General features: G+C 44.3%; 2 protein-coding genes across 2 annotated transcripts in view; both read right to left on the bottom strand.

The window, feature by feature from the left end:
* LOC137988205 (uncharacterized) overlaps positions 1-10733 on the bottom strand; it is a 74609-nt gene extending 63876 nt beyond the window's left edge. Inside the window, exons 1-5 of the mRNA XM_068834254.1 lie at positions 10533-10733; positions 10230-10411; positions 8193-8333; positions 7888-8024; positions 5677-5996 (exon numbers count right to left, since the gene is read on the bottom strand). Of these exons, the coding sequence (XP_068690355.1) occupies positions 5677-5996; positions 7888-8024; positions 8193-8333; positions 10230-10411; positions 10533-10733 (981 nt within the window). The remainder of the gene's footprint in view (positions 1-5676; positions 5997-7887; positions 8025-8192; positions 8334-10229; positions 10412-10532) is intronic.
* A 299-nt stretch (positions 10734-11032) lies between these two features.
* LOC137988215 (uncharacterized) lies at positions 11033-15305 on the bottom strand. The gene is made up of 2 exons (XM_068834261.1): positions 14015-15305; positions 11033-11298 (listed from the first exon to the last, which is right to left on the bottom strand). Exons 1-2 carry the CDS (start codon positions 15303-15305, stop codon positions 11033-11035), a joined length of 1557 nt encoding a protein of 518 aa, XP_068690362.1.
* Positions 15306-15322: the final 17 nt, after the last annotated feature.

Below are 15322 nucleotides of genomic sequence, written 5' to 3' on the forward strand. Positions count from 1 at the left end.
CTGCCGATCATTCTTACCAAAACAACAATACGCCTGCTTTGCAGGCTAGTGTACTCAAAACCCACTTCACAGCAAGAGACACGAACCGGAAACCAGCAATGTGTTTACTGCGAAGATCAAAATAATCGATCCAATCAACTGCACAAAGGTCACCGAGACGGGGGAGAGGCGTAGAATACTTTCGGAGAAAAGTCTGTGCTATAACTGCACCGCCGGAGAGCATCGCGCGGATGAATGTAAGAGTAGATTGTAATGCCAGAAATGTAGTCGCAAACACCACACGTATATTTGTAGCACCCGCGAAAACGACTTCAATCCTCTCCTGGTTGCCGCTGGAATTCCAAACGTGCGCGTGACATATCCTGCTATAGTTGTAGAGGTAGAGGGTGTGAAATGTCGAGCATTGTTGGATACGGGTGCGGGAATTTCTCACGCATCGGCAGCGCTGTTAAACCGAATTTCTACGATAAAACGTACCAAAGAGGTCAGGAAAATAGAGATGCTGTTAGGAACGTCAACCCAAGAAGAGGAACTGGTTAACATCGAGATTGGTGACGTCAACGGAAAATTCACAATGCCGTAGAAGTCACGAAAATGGACAAAGCAGAATAACTTTTCCTTGACAATCCGAATTATGAGGAAACTATTGCCAAGAACGCACATCTTTCAGGAGTGGTTATGAATGATCAAGACAAGAAGAGTCGTCTTCCAGTGTACCTTATTCTCGGTGCCGGAGTGTGCACCGAAAATCGGCAGACCTGGTGAGCCTGTCGTTGAGCTAACGAAATTTGGCTGGATAATCATGTCACGGGGCAAAGAACCTCTGGACATAACAAACATGTTATTGACGCCGACATCACACGTGGATTACGAGGAACCTTGCCGTCTAGATGTGCTTGACCTGTCAGGCACACCCACGAACGACCAGAGAAACGTGTACACGAAATTCCAAGAACAATTTACTCGAGATGAGGAAGGCTGGTACGAGACCGGTCTGCCCTGGCGAGGAAATCATCCAGTGTTAGCAAACAACAGAGAAGGAAGTTTGAGACGACTTGCAAGTTGAAACAGAAAACTCAAGCGACAGAACCTAACATCTGCATGTGAAAAGATCATTGAAGAACAAAGGGAAGCAGGCATGGTGGAGAAAGAAGACGGGCCTTGTGTTGGTGTTTGGGAATTGTACATACCGCGCAAACCGATTGTGCGAGCTACAGCAGAGTCAACAAAATTACGAATACTCTACGATGCATCTGCGAGGGCTTTCGATGGTGCCCCTTCTCTGAATGATTCTTTGCATGCAGGCCCGCCCCTTCAAAACAAACTTTGGAGCGTTCTAGTCAGAGGGCGTTTCAACCTTGTGGGTGTTTCTGGCGGTCTCCAGAAAGCATTCCTTCAAGTAAGAATTAGAGAAGCTGACCGTGATGCAATGCGCTTCCACTGGCGTCGAGACGAACATTCACCTTTAACGACTCTGCGATTCACAAGGGCGCTTTTTGGACTCACTTCCTCTCCTTTTATTCTTGGGGGAGTTATCGAGGCACACCTTACCAACTGGGAGGAGAAAGAACCAGAAGTAGTGAAAAAAAAATGCAAAGAGCTGTACGTCGATGATTTAATCTCAGGATCAATCACAGTGCGCAAGGCTAAAGAAGTGAAAGACAAAGCAACGTTTGTCTTCCGAGATGCATGTTTTACACTCCGCAAATGGCACTCCAATGCACCGGAACTAGAAGCAGATCATTCTTCAGCCGAAGATAAAGAAGAAACAACCTATGCCAAGCAACAGTTGGGCGCCCCACGAGGAAACATGTCAAGAATACTCGGTCTTTCTTGGAACAAGAAACGAGACACAGTCAGCGTAGAAGTCCCAACTGACCAAGCGAAGTTGACAAAACGAGGAATCCTAGCCAAAGTACACAAATTTATGATCCCTTGGGACTTGACACTTCGTGGCAAGCTCAATAATCGCGCTGTTATTCAAAGAGAGCCTGGGATGCAGAACTATCACGTGACATGGCGAAGGCTTGGGTAATGTGGGAGAGCGGTTTGCCACAAAGCTTTGAAGTACCGAGATCACTTGCCGTTCATCGAGAGGAAATTGAGGAGATTGAGCTCCATTCCTTTGGAGATGCCAGCGCAAATGGAGTTGCAGCCTGCGTTTATGCTGTCGTTTGTCAGGCAGCCGGGACAAATCAAGGCCTGATTGCTCCATGGTCAAGACTCTCCAAACAAGGCCTGATAATCCCGCGGCTCGAGCTCGTAGCTGGGCATATGGCTGTGAACCTGATAACCAACGTGAGAAGGGCTCGTGAAGGACTACTCTTGACAAGCATGCACTGTTTGCTGGAAAGCTCGGTTGCCTTATATTGGATAAGGGGGCAAGGAGACCACAAGTAGTTCGTGTCGTGTTCGTGTCGAATCGTGTGGAGTTATGTGGCGTTATGTCCCCACCGCAGAAAACCCAGCCGATCTCGGAAATCGCGGAGGCCGCCTAGAGAAAGCAGATCAGTGGTGGAACGGGCCGAAGTGGCTTGCAAGTCGAGAGAACTGGCAGGCGGATATCCTGGACGAACCGACTGAAGAGAGCCAGGCCGAAGCTAAATTAGTTCGGAAAGTGCAGTTGACGAAGAGGATGAGGTCGAGGGAGTATTACGCAAATTCCATTGTGGAAAGCCGTTCGTGTGTGTGCGTGGATGCGAAGATTCGTGCACAATGCTCTCCGTAGCCGAGGTAAGACGCGTTTCGAGGGACCGCTGACAACCCAAGAAACAAATCAGCTGAGACTTCATTGGGAAAGGCAGGCTCAGAAGAGTGGTGAAGTTGAAAAGGATCGAGTCATGTTGAACTTGCAGTTAAATCAGGAAGGCCTACTTGAGTGTCGGGGCCGATTGCAAAGAGACTACGTAAACCCAGTGTACTTACCAGAAACCAGTCTATATTCCCAGCGTATCGTCAAAGAAGCCCACCTGCAAACTTTGCATGGGGGAGTGGGGATAATGATGACCAAAGTCCGAAGCCGATACGGGATCTCTAAGCTAAAACGCTGGTGAAGACAGTTCGCCGAAATTGCCATGGGTGCAAAAGATTTCAAGCGATGGCATACGCTGCCCCACCAACCGTACCGAAGGTGTTAACCCATTTCAAGTGATCGGGGTCGACTACACTGATCCACTGCGATATCGCATATGAAGACAACGAGAGGGAAAGGCCTATGTTCTGTTTTATGCCTGCAGTCTTACAAGGGGGGTCTACCTGGATCTTTTGCCAAGTTTGGAAACAGAAGAATGCCTGAGGAGTTTGAAGAAGTTCATCGAGAGGCGAAGGAGACCGGAAAGAATCTATTCCGACAATGGCAGAACGTTTGTTGGTGCTGCAAAGTCGGTCAAGGCAGTGATGAAAGACAAGCGACTCCACTATTACCTGTCAGTCAAGACAGACGTGGAGATCACCCTTAATAACCAACCCTTGAGTTATCTGGAGGATGATCCTCAGTTCTGACGCCGAATTCCATGCTGTTCGTGAATAGCAATGTGCTGCCAGAGTCACAACCTCACCATACTAAAACGGCTGACCTCCGCAAACGAGCCAAGCATTTTTTTAAGTGCTAGGAGGCGGTGTGGCGACGTTGGTCAAAGGAGTACTTGCACAGCCTTCGCAAGAAACATCGTGCCCAAGCAACCGCTCAGGGAAACGCACCTGCCATCGGTGACGTAGTTATGGTACAAGCGGAAGAAAGGAACAGAGGCAAATGGCCGCTTGGCATAGTCGAAAATCTCATAGTTGGTACTGATGGAAGAGTCAGAGGAGACGTATTGTGCTCTGGGAAGTCCGGCATCGAGCGGGCAGTCCAACATTTGTATCCCTTAGAGCTCTTTTGTGATAGACCGCGACCACACCTAGCGGAGTTGAATCCACAAGCTCCACCATTCCGACCAAGAAGAGATGCGGCCCTTGCAGCGCGCCTGTGAGTACAGAACATTGCTCGAGATGAACTGTGATCTGAAGTTGAAGACTATTTCAGTTAGAACTGTTACGAGCTTCATTTTTTTAATGTGATTATAGTGTTCACATAGATTTTCGAGACATATCTCTCCTTCGGAGACATATGGGGGGGGGGGGGGGGGAGGGAGTGTGTCGTGATTTTGTACGATGTCGTTTTGAAATAAGAGAACGTGTTGTTAAGATAGACATTTTTCAAGGTGTGCCGCCTACATGTGTCTCTCATTAAGCATTACAACTGAAAAAGGTTTATATTACACGAAAAAAAGAAATCAATCGAAACACAAAAAGGTAAAGCGAACTGATCTTCAATAGGCTGATCATCAGTAGGAATAAATTTGTAAGTGAGAGGAATTTTGTTCCAATTAAATCACTTTACGACACAATTTTCTAGGCAAAGGGCAATACGAAAACTGCTAAAGATCTCGCAAAAGTTATTGATTGTGTACAAAGTGATTGGCTTACGCAAAGCCGAAGTCAATTGAAATTCTTTTAGCTACAATATAAAGAATGGCTCTTTGCGAGATTTCACAAGAGGCTATGTCTTGTTGAGGAACTGAAAGACGTCATTGTTTTTTCCCTTTACATATACTCGGTTTTGTACTTTGTTCACTTGCAATGAATTGCGATTGTAAGGTTGAAAAATAACTGGTACTGTAAAAGGGTTGATTTATAGCGGAATGAAAGGGTTCATGTGCAGTGCTCCATCACCCCACCTCGTTAATAAGACCACCCCGTTAATACGACCAGTTTTCCATGGCCCGAGGGGTTCCACTGTATTTCGAAAGTAAAATTTAGGTGGATGTCAATCAAATTTTCCATGAAGAATTCAACTGCCGCCAAGATAACAAGACTATTGTCATGGAAATCATTTTATTGACGTCCACCTAAATTTAAGTTTCGTAATATGAAAAAATGTTGTTGAGGGGCGCTTGTGGCTGATAACAGCTGTAAAACACGTTTTAACAATATCAAACAGGCTAGCCAAAAGGAAAATCACATGCACTATGGTCATCCAACAAGGTGTTAACTTCTTTCATCGGAGAACATCGTGCGGGTTAATTAGTAAATGGTACTGAATTGTACCAAATTAATTAAGATCACGTGTTTCATACAATCCAGTGTAAACAACCTGACTGCAGACCATGAAATTTGCATTAAACACTGACTAGTTTCCTACCTTTTGCTTTCCGGAATTTGTCTGTTTTTCTTAAAACTGTCTGTCACGCACCTTCTCTTCCCCGAGGATGCCACAAAAAGACTATAAACGAATATCAGATATGTTTCGTACCGATGATTTTTCCCCTTTCGTTGCGATTGAAGGCAATTAAATTTAACTGATGCAAATTTGTCACAGGCAATCAACACGTGTTTGTACTTTACTAATTTATCTCGTGGAGAACCTATCGCGGACTTTTTCGGACAACATATGGAGGACGATACTTCCCCCTTATTCCTGCAAGAAAGAGGTAATGTTGGTCTGTTTCAAAGTGATAGAGAATTCTAGTCTGCGCGCGATGTATAAAAGTATATAAAATTCTTCATTCCCAGGGTTTATCACCTGTTTAATTGAACCGGAAAAACAAGTGCCCCAATCAAATCTCTTTCATTGCATTTTCTGCTAACCTACTTTTATTTTATATAATAACACGTCATGGAGTTTTTCATTCTTACCGACTGACCGATAATGTAGTTTTTGCCAGGGAGCAGGGAAGTAAGATCTTTGTTATCGGGGCAAGGGTTTTGATTCTCTTTGCCAGGTAAAAGACCTCCACATATCGTCTCATTTTTTAGGATTTTTCCTTCAGCGAACCACTCAATCCAGTAGCTGACATTTTTCCATTTCTCGATACCATTTAGGATCGCCACTTTGCAAGTAAGGGTTACATTTACGTCATTATCTGCAACATTTCCGTAGTCGTCCTTTTCGTTAGTTGGAACATAGCTGATCTCCGGGAATCCAAGGTTGTCATTGGAAAATGTCGCTGGTGGATCTGATAAAAATACATATGAAAAATTATACCAATAAATTGCATTCTTCAGCTGTCTGGTTTCTCACTAGCGGTACGTTTTCATATTCTCCCTTTCTGTTCGTCTTATTGCCCAAACGTTGACCATGGCATTGACGCAAAAGTCACGCTAACAGAGCAAAAGCACTGGAAACGTTAACAAGATAATTTTCGTTATCATAATTTCTACTTTAGCATGTCTTATCACTTGCGGGCAAAATTTCTACTGCTAAAAAGCTCGCGATCCTGTCGCGTAAACATGCCTGTCTGGTTGTAATGGTTTACTAGGCCAGGATTGAAATTCTCGTTCTCCCGGATTGTTTACGCGCAGTCAGTCGAACCTCAACCCCAAGCCAGTATATAGTAGAACACTCTTTACTTTATTTGGCCTCAGGGCGTTTTCATAAGAATCGAAGAGAAGCGGTCAACTGAAAAATTTTAAAAAAAGGAATCACTAAATATCGTGTATCACAAATTATTACGCATTTGCTGGTGCTAATAGAGATATTCGATCGATCGAAATCTAATTGTAGCTCTCGCTAGAATGACAAACTTACGTAACAACACAACTATCAACAAAACAAAAACGTTGCTCACTGTAGTGTGTATTGCACACGAGGGTCGCGTGGGGATAGTTTGCCACGAAATTAAAGTTGCGAACAAAAGTTTGGTGGCCTGAGATAGACAAAGATGCAGAACGCTATGTGCGGTCCTGCCATGGATATCAATTAGTCGGACAACCCACTTCACCACAGCCTTTGATGCCCATTGAACTACCGCAAGGCAAATGGCAGGACTTGTCTTTAGACCTTTTGGGGCCCATGCCACATGAGGAGTACCTTGAGAGAATATTTGCTGTCCATGGTCTACCTGTGAGCATAACGAATGATAACGGACCGCAGTTCCGATCCGAAGAATTTGAGAAGTATCTTGTTGATAATGGAATTCTACACCATAAGGTTACTCCATTATGGGCCCAAGCCAGTGGCGAGGGAGAGCGGCAAATCCGGAGTTTGCTCAAGAGTATGAGGTTCGCACAAGCGGAAGGTAAAGATTGGAGGATAGAGCTCGTTCACTACCTCGCAACCTATAGAACAACGCTACACAGTGTTACCGGAGTCTGCCCTGAAGAGTCATTGTTATCGTTAAGCACAGAATAAAACACTTACCAACGTTCGCGGGTCCTGATTATTCTACTAGAATTTCCTTCTACTTTATTGTCTTAAGATCTTGATCACAAGGGCTCTTAGCTTGAACTGAATGCAAGCTATGTTTGTCTGACATTTGATGCATTAATCACGGTAACGTCAATCAAATGAGAAAGTATTTCTCAACTTTACCGGAAGTGGTTACATGAGTCTCCTAAATTAATATCTTAATTTATTCCAATTCGTACTATCTTATTCGCTGATTATAACAAGATTATCTCGTTGTCCATCCTTTATGGTTTGTTTCTTCCGTGATGGCTCCTCGACGAGGATTCCCTGGTTTCTACTCATTTTGTGTATTTGTGGTTAATAGGATCAGCTTGTGGATTGGACTTCTCTTTCCTTTTGATGCTAGGTTCGCCATCTGCACCAATATTAGTTGGTTAGGAGCTGCACTCATCACCACCATTTTCGGGAATAAAGGTCGGTGGAAGTGAAAACTACTGGGGGAGGCAGAACGACTTTTGTCTTCAGAGTAAGAAAGTGTATGGAAGTGAACGCTTCTGCAGAGCATGGCGATGTGATACTTTCTGTCGTTAATTAAGGACCGACTGTTAGCTCATGCCTCCGCTTCACACATGAAAGTTCGTAGGGCTTTATCGTTCATTTGCTGGCCATTTTTCTCCATTAGGGCAGAGAGCACACTTCTCACGGTTCTAATTTGTCACTCCCATCGCTCCCATAGTCCGCCCATGTGACTTGCATAGGAGAATTTAGTTTGACTTCAATCCCGTCGCAATCTTCTTTCAACATCTCTGCCTTTACGTCAGCTTCATCCATTCCAGCTAGCGCTTCATTTAGTCCTCTTCGTGCACCAATGAAATTTGAACCTTAGTCACTACGCATCTGCCGCACTGGACCACGTGCGCATATGAAGCGGAAAGGGGCGTTGATGTAGGAGTCCGTATCTGGGGAGGTGGCGATTTCAAGATCAATAGCTCTTGAAACCAGGCATGTGAATAGGACTCCATACCTCATAAGATCCTTGCGCCCTTCTCTCGTGTACCAAGGGCCAAAACAATCAATTCCGTAGTAAGCGAAAGGAGGCGCTGGTTCTAGCCTGTCTGATGGGAGATTTGCCATTTTCTGCTCCTGGACATTTGCTCTCACTTTCCTGCAAGTGACGCATTCGTGGATCAACCTGGAATCCACTGTGCCACCGCCTGTGATCCAGTATCCAGAGGCGCGGATTTCGTTAAAGATAATTCCCTTTCCTTGATGTAAAGCTTTCTGGTGGTAGTGTCAGGCTAGGAGCTTGCTGATATGTCCCTAATTCTGGCAGGACAACGGGATGCTTTATTTATCTTCAGAGACACTTGCTTGCTTGACGCGTCCACTTTTCTTTGATCCAGAAATGGATCTAGACGGTTGAGGGAGCAGGTTCCTTTAGTATCCAGGATCTTAGATCTTGAGCATCTACTCAGGTTTGTTCTTCAGTTTCCTTATACCTTCCTTGAATGATTCTTCTTGCGTGTGTTTTACTATTTCGTGTTCTGCTGCATTTAATTCTTCCACGTTCGCCGGCTTATACTTGCATGATGAAGATCTTGTCTTCAATCCCCCGGTTGTCATCTGCTTTCTGCGAGTTCTTTCTACCAGGATCCTTTGGTATCGTAAACAAATAGCTAGTTCGCGTTTTTCTCTGAATCAGCTTGAAAAGTATTCCAGCCGTTGAAGCAGGTTCGGGTGTTGCTGATTATTCGTAACGCTCGTAGCCAAGGTGGATACTTTCTTTACTTTTCTCTCGTATACACTTCCTTCCAGCTGTCGTGCTGGTCCCGCAGAAAGGATGGTCCCTGTAGCCATCTTGAGGATTGCAGAAAGTAAAAAAAGGAAAGAAAGAATACGAATACTACTGGAGCACTAATTGGGGACACTGTAAACTGAAGTTAGCAATTAACACAAATCAAGTCCAATGTTGGGTTTTGAGGAGAGGAGAAACCATGCGGAGCACCCGGAGAAAACCTCTCAGTGCAGAGTATAAAACCAACAAACTCAACCCACATATGACGCCGAGTCTGGGAATCGAACCAGGGCCACATTGATGGGAGGCGAGTGCTCTCACCACTGCGCCATCCCTGCACCCCTGCTCTCCTAGCATGTTTTTGGTGCTCAGGCCACGAAAAGCGTCTTCAGCAGGGTTGTTCTTTCCGTTGACTTATTTCTACTGCTCTGGTACGGCGCGATTCCTGATCTGCTGCACTTGGTTTGCAACGAACCCGTGAAAGTAACGGGCGCTATTATGGATGTAAGCCTGAACCATTTTGCTGTCAGTCCAGAACACCTCTTTTACTTCATCGTATCTAAGCTCTCTGCTCAGTATTTCACTAACTCTTACGGAACCTAGGGCGGCTGTTAGCTCAAGGCGCAGTATAGTCATCGGCTTTAACGGGGTCACACGTGCATTACCCATCGCAAGTGAGTAGTGCACTTGGCCGCTTATGTCCACAAAGCGGAGATAAGAACATTGCCCGTATCCTTCTGTGCTGGCATCCGAGAAATGATGTAGCTCGACTTTCCTCAAGATTCTCATTTCCTTTGTCTTGAAGCATCTCGGAACGTCTATCTTCTATAGGAGGGGGAGTTCAGATCACCAGATCTCCCACTACATCCACAAATCATCAGGTATGGCATCATACCGACCAATGCTTTTCTTGCAGAAAAGGTGCAGGATTCTTTTTCCACAAAGGAATGGGGCCGCAAAACCAAGCAGGTCATATTGTTGAACTGACCATTGATACGATACCACACCTTGTCCGTGGTTTATACGGAACTGGAAAGCGTCGTTTTCGATGATCCATTCAACGCCAGGGACACGTTCAAGGGGAAGCAAATCACGGTTCAAGTCAAGCTCCTTGATCTTCGATTCTTTGCGCAAGACTGTACGGCCGTAGAGTCAACAACCTCTTTGCTGTTAGACGTGAACTTATGCAATCTCAAGCCGCCTCACAAGCGCATCTCAGTTTCTCCTTTGATCAATTCAACAGATTCTGGGACGGTAGGGACTGACCTAAGTCCATCGTCAACAAAGAAATTTTCTTTGATAAAGGAAACTGCTTCTCCGAATTCATGTACACCGTCATTAGCTGCAGTTCGTAGGGCTAAATTTGCACAGCTCGGGGAGGAAGTGGCGCCGAATAGATGTACTGTCGTTCGGTATTCTGTGGGGTCCTTTGTAGTGTCTCCTTGATCCTACCAGAGAAAGCGAAGAAGGTCGCGATATTCTTTATTGACATGGACCTGGTGGAACATGCCCTCGATGTCACAAGCAAATGCCAACTCGTTCTTGTCTAAAGCGACACAGGGCACCAACCAAGGTGTTCGCCAGATCACGTCCTTGAAGAAGGTTGCGGTTAAGGGAATAGCCCTGGACCTCCTCTGAGCAATCGAAGACTACTCGAAGTTTATCGGGCTTCTTAGGGTGGCAGACCCCATAATGAGAAATGTACCACGTTGTCTCATGACATTTCTTTGGGGCCTTCTCTGGGGGCCCGGCCTCCAGCATCTTCTCCATGAGTGCCACATAATCGTCTTTGTATTTTGAGTGTCTGGCGAATCGTTTTCGTAGCTGCTTTAATCTTATTTCAGCGTGCTTCCTGTTGCATGGTAAATGGACGTTTTCGTTTTAACTTGCCAGTCGATTCTTCTTGACCTAATATCTCTCTTGTGGCGATACGATGGCATCCAGCCGTCTCCCCAATGTCATCTACATGTTCTCCATGGCTTCTAGCCCCTACCACGCCCCAACCTATGACACAGGGGTCATTTGACTGTTCAGCAACTATGGATCTTGGCTTTAAGGCACGAACATAGTTATTGCGTAGTTATTAAGGGCTCTTCTCCAATTCTCTCTAGATACCCGTATTTGCGTGCAGTTTCAGGACGAGGAATCTGTCCGCGTAGGCCTGGTATGTGTCTTCTGGTGTACACCTTTGGAAGGAGTATGTTGACTTCACAGCCGAAGCGTGATACGACCAAACCGTCAATTCTTTGCGTGTCAATTTTCTCTATGGCGTGCATGGTGCTCAGCTCTAGTTCAATTGCAGGACCAGTTAATCCAAGGTTGTTCATTACGTCATCTGTAGCAAAACAGGTATCGCTCTGTTCTTTTAGCATGGCGTATACTTTTACTCAACGATCTGGATCACACTTGTGGTGAATCTATACTGGAAGGATCATTGAGGTTGTAGTGTCACTACAGTTGACGCAATTGTTCGTGGCTCTGACGGCGGTCTCCTGTATGTTTTCTTCCGTTTTCTGATCAGGAGGGAAGCGATGGAGGACAGTTGCGTGTCACTTCCTACACAACTCGCACTGGGTCTTGTGCTTGAAGTGTCGTGCCATGTGACCTTGACTAAGACACGAAAAGAATACTCCTTTGGATATGCAAAGTTCTTATCTTTAGGTACTCTAAGATGTTTCCCTCGAATACTGGAGGCTTTGGGATTGGAACGGTCATTCTTCGCAGGAATTCAATTTGTGTTTTCTGAATTTCGGTGTTCTCTTCCGAATGCGAGAAAGTTGAGAATTGTATTGCTCAGATTCGGTCCTCGTCGCTGATTGGTCGGTAGGTCGCGGAACAAAGACGGGCGTGTTTACGTCTAGTCTCGAGGGAACGTTGAGCGATGTTCTCTCACTTGAGGACGATGGGATCGTTAACTTTGCCGTCTTGTCCTTTGATTTTACCGGGGACACTTGAATTTGCCTTTGTTTGCTGGAGGTTAGGGCCAAAAATGTTTGACATCCTCTGTTTTGCCGACAGAATTTGTTGCTTCCTGTAGGGCGATAATGTCGTTTAATTCGGATTCTTGCAGTATTTTCTGAATTGCTTCAATCGTGGATAGTTCTTCATGTAATTCTTCTTTGTCATTCACACGCTCTATCGTCTCGCCGCCTGTCGATGTTATGATGCTTTTTTGGCGTATCTAATTTCGTCTTACCGTAAGTTTCGCAGTTTCAATTGCTGCGCGCTTCGAGGAGGGCGTTGAAGACGATCGAACCGACAATGAAGACTTCCCGGAACGCAGCGATCTTTGCGAGAGGAGTTCGACTCTTTCTATTTCTTGATCTTTTTATTTTCAATTTGACGTCCGCTACACATTCTAATGCTGCGTTCGTTATTCAAATCGACGTACTCTTGAAGAATCTTTCGTTCTCTTTCGGCGAGTTCCAGGCTAATTAAGATATCAGTCACGCTTTCATGCCGGGCCTTGAGGTTGTTCAATTCAGCTTCTAAGCCGTCTTTGCAGGCGATTGCGTTTCACTTGATCCTAAGGCTCTCTTAGGCATTCATAGATAGCGACTATGCGGGATCGAACATCTTCTATTACTCTTTTTCTTTCCTTTGTACCGATTTCTAAGTCAAATTGTAAATCTTTTTCACAGGGAGCAGACGAGTCCTATTTGACCGCTTTTCTAGATAAATTCACTGTACAATTGCAGCGCGATTTGAATCACCGTACGTAATCAAATTAAATACAAATCCTACCCGCGAGACGAAAGCCAAATACAGTAATGACAGCGGTCTTTTCACTAGTGGTATCTCACAGTCATTAGCAGTATAAAAATAGGTAAGGGATGATAGCGATTTCGGTCAAATTTTGAATCGTCCATAAATCGCTAAAATTTGGATGAAAATGACTTATTTCCAGCAGTTGTTGTGGAAAGAATATTATCTCCCCATTCGTAAAAGAAATTAACCAGAAAGCGCGTAAAGGTTCTACTTTCGAGAAACCATTTTCCAAGTGTTTTACGTTTGATTTCGTACAATGTGGACCAGACTTGATCTTTTTCAGGGGTCACATCTCACGGTCTACCACAAATCAAAGACTTTTGCTCGCTTCTTCCTCTGAGGTTGTGCGATTAACTCCAAAGACGTTATTGTCACTGTTTGAATTGAGGATGTAATTTTCCAGAGTTTCATCACAGTCCTCGTCAAAAAGGAGAAAATACATCAGTTGCTTTGACGCAAGCTATCTCGAACGCATTAGCGAGGTTGCCAAGGTTACACAACTTTTTTTTGGATTTTGCGTTTCTTCGACAGTGAAATGAAATCTGCATGCTGAATCTCTGATCAATAATCCGTTTTTGGATTCGCCGAAAGGAACACACCCGAAATCTCAAAACAGCTAATCGTCCAGTTTTACACTAAGACTACGAAACTTCGCTTCGAGAAAAAAGGTATCAGCACCAGAATAATATACAAAACTATAAAAAATTTTAAGAAGGATCGATTTAGAAAACGTATTAAGAATAAAAAGTAACAACACTATCCGACGTTTCGGAGTCAGAATTGACCCCATTATCAAGGTTAAACTGTACTGGAAAAATTCGCAATTTAAATACAACGGGCGTTAGGTCAAAACAAAGACATGCATAGATGGAAATTAAACGATAGTTGACACTAAGATATTTACAATTTTTGCTAGAATACAAAAGGCGAAGGTCAAACAAAAACTTTAGCACGAATGGAATCTGACTGCTTATTTAGTGATGGTTGACGCTCACGTATCAAAAGCATCTCGTGAACGAGACAGTCAAATTTCGATTTGCATTTCTTTAGGATCGTAAAATGTGCTTTAAGTTCAGGTTTGTCCAGATCGTGTTTCGTCTTCATGTGTCGACCAACCGAAGATGATAGGGATTTGTGTTCCTCTATACGCTGATGTAAATGCCTTGTTGTATAACCAATGTAGTCCATATCGCATAGACCACATTTAAAATAATAAACAGCACATTGGTTATTTACAACATTTGGCTTGTTTTCGCGGTGTTTGAGATGACTTTCAATCTTACGATTAATAAACACAGGAACAATCTCGATGGTGTTACCAATTTTAACGCTCAGATCTTTGAGTCGTCTCCGTAGCACGTTAGCTGACTTCTGGTCTTTGTACGGTAATACAATACGGACGGTTTTTCCTTGGTATTGCGCTTGTGGTGGTTTCTCGGCATCCGATTGAACATAGTCGACAAAATTCTTAACAGATCTGTTAATTAGGTCCTCTGGGTATTTAAGGCGTTTGAAGATATTTTTGAGCTTTTCGCACTCATCAGAGAATAATTGCCAACTTGAGGACAACCGATAGGCCCTGTTAAGCATGGTCGTAAGCAGGCCAGTCTTATAACGATGGTCCACGTGACTATGGTAGTGTAGTAATAAGCCTTTGTCAGTCGGTTTTCGGTAGACACAGGTTGATATCCGAGGACCATTCTTATCAAGAAGCATTCCAAGGAAAGGTAGTTTACCATTGGTCGCGATTTCCATGGTGAAATGTAGAGACGGATGAATGCTGTTTAATTCATCAAGGAAAACATGAGCGGCTGATTCACAAGACATTATGGTAATTGTATCGTCTACGTACCGTCTGTAGTAATCAGGCAGATCTAAATGTTCCTCTATATAACACAAGAAGGCATTGGCCATTAGGGGGCCTAGGGGAGACCCCATGCCTACTCCATCTTTCTGTTCGTACAGTTCACCATTATATTGGAAGAGCTGGTGTTTGGTAGCTAATTCTAGCAGTTCGATCAGGTCTGATTTGGTGATATTTAGGTTGTTGGTTTTGTTGAACCAATTGTCACGAAAAGCCTTGGTGGCAAGTATCTCTATCGTCTCGTCCAAAGGCACATTTGTAAACAAAGAAGTTACATCATATGATACTAAAATATCATTCTCGTTAAAATCGAGTTGAGTAACTTCCTCCGCAAATTCAAAAACGTCGGTGATGGTATGATGATTGAGAGAGAGAGGTTTTAGCTTTTCGTCAAGCCATTTTGCCAGCTGGAAGTTGTATGTTCCTGTTGCAGATAGTATGGGTCTAACAGAGAGGTTCTTCTTGTGCGTCTTCGGCAGGCCGTAAAGATGAGCTAAACGCGAGCCCTGTGATAGTAGCGATTCAGCGACGTCCTTGGGGAGAATTCTCTTTATGGCGTTGTTAACAAGTTTCTCTTTTTCTAAGAGGGGATGGTAATACTTGGGCGGTCGACCCTTCGCTTTTGGTCTTTCTGAGCTAATAGGGACGAATTTCGTGCTGTCATCGATGGAGGCTTTGTTGAGAAGCCGGATATACTCAGCTTTATCCATAATGACAACCCCTGATC

This window comes from Montipora foliosa, chromosome 2 (assembly GCF_036669935.1).
Source record: "Montipora foliosa isolate CH-2021 chromosome 2, ASM3666993v2, whole genome shotgun sequence".
In the NCBI taxonomy this organism is placed as follows: Eukaryota; Metazoa; Cnidaria; class Anthozoa; order Scleractinia; family Acroporidae; genus Montipora; species Montipora foliosa.

Coding starts and splice junctions, on each gene's coding strand:
- LOC137988215 (XM_068834261.1), bottom strand. CDS start 15,305: ATGGATAAAGCTGAGTATATCCGGCTTCTCAACAAAGCCTCCATCGAT. Junction 11,299..14,014: donor TGTTCCTGTGTTTATTAATC/GTAAGATTGAAA, acceptor GTTTTGCTACAG/ATGACGTAATGAACAACCTT.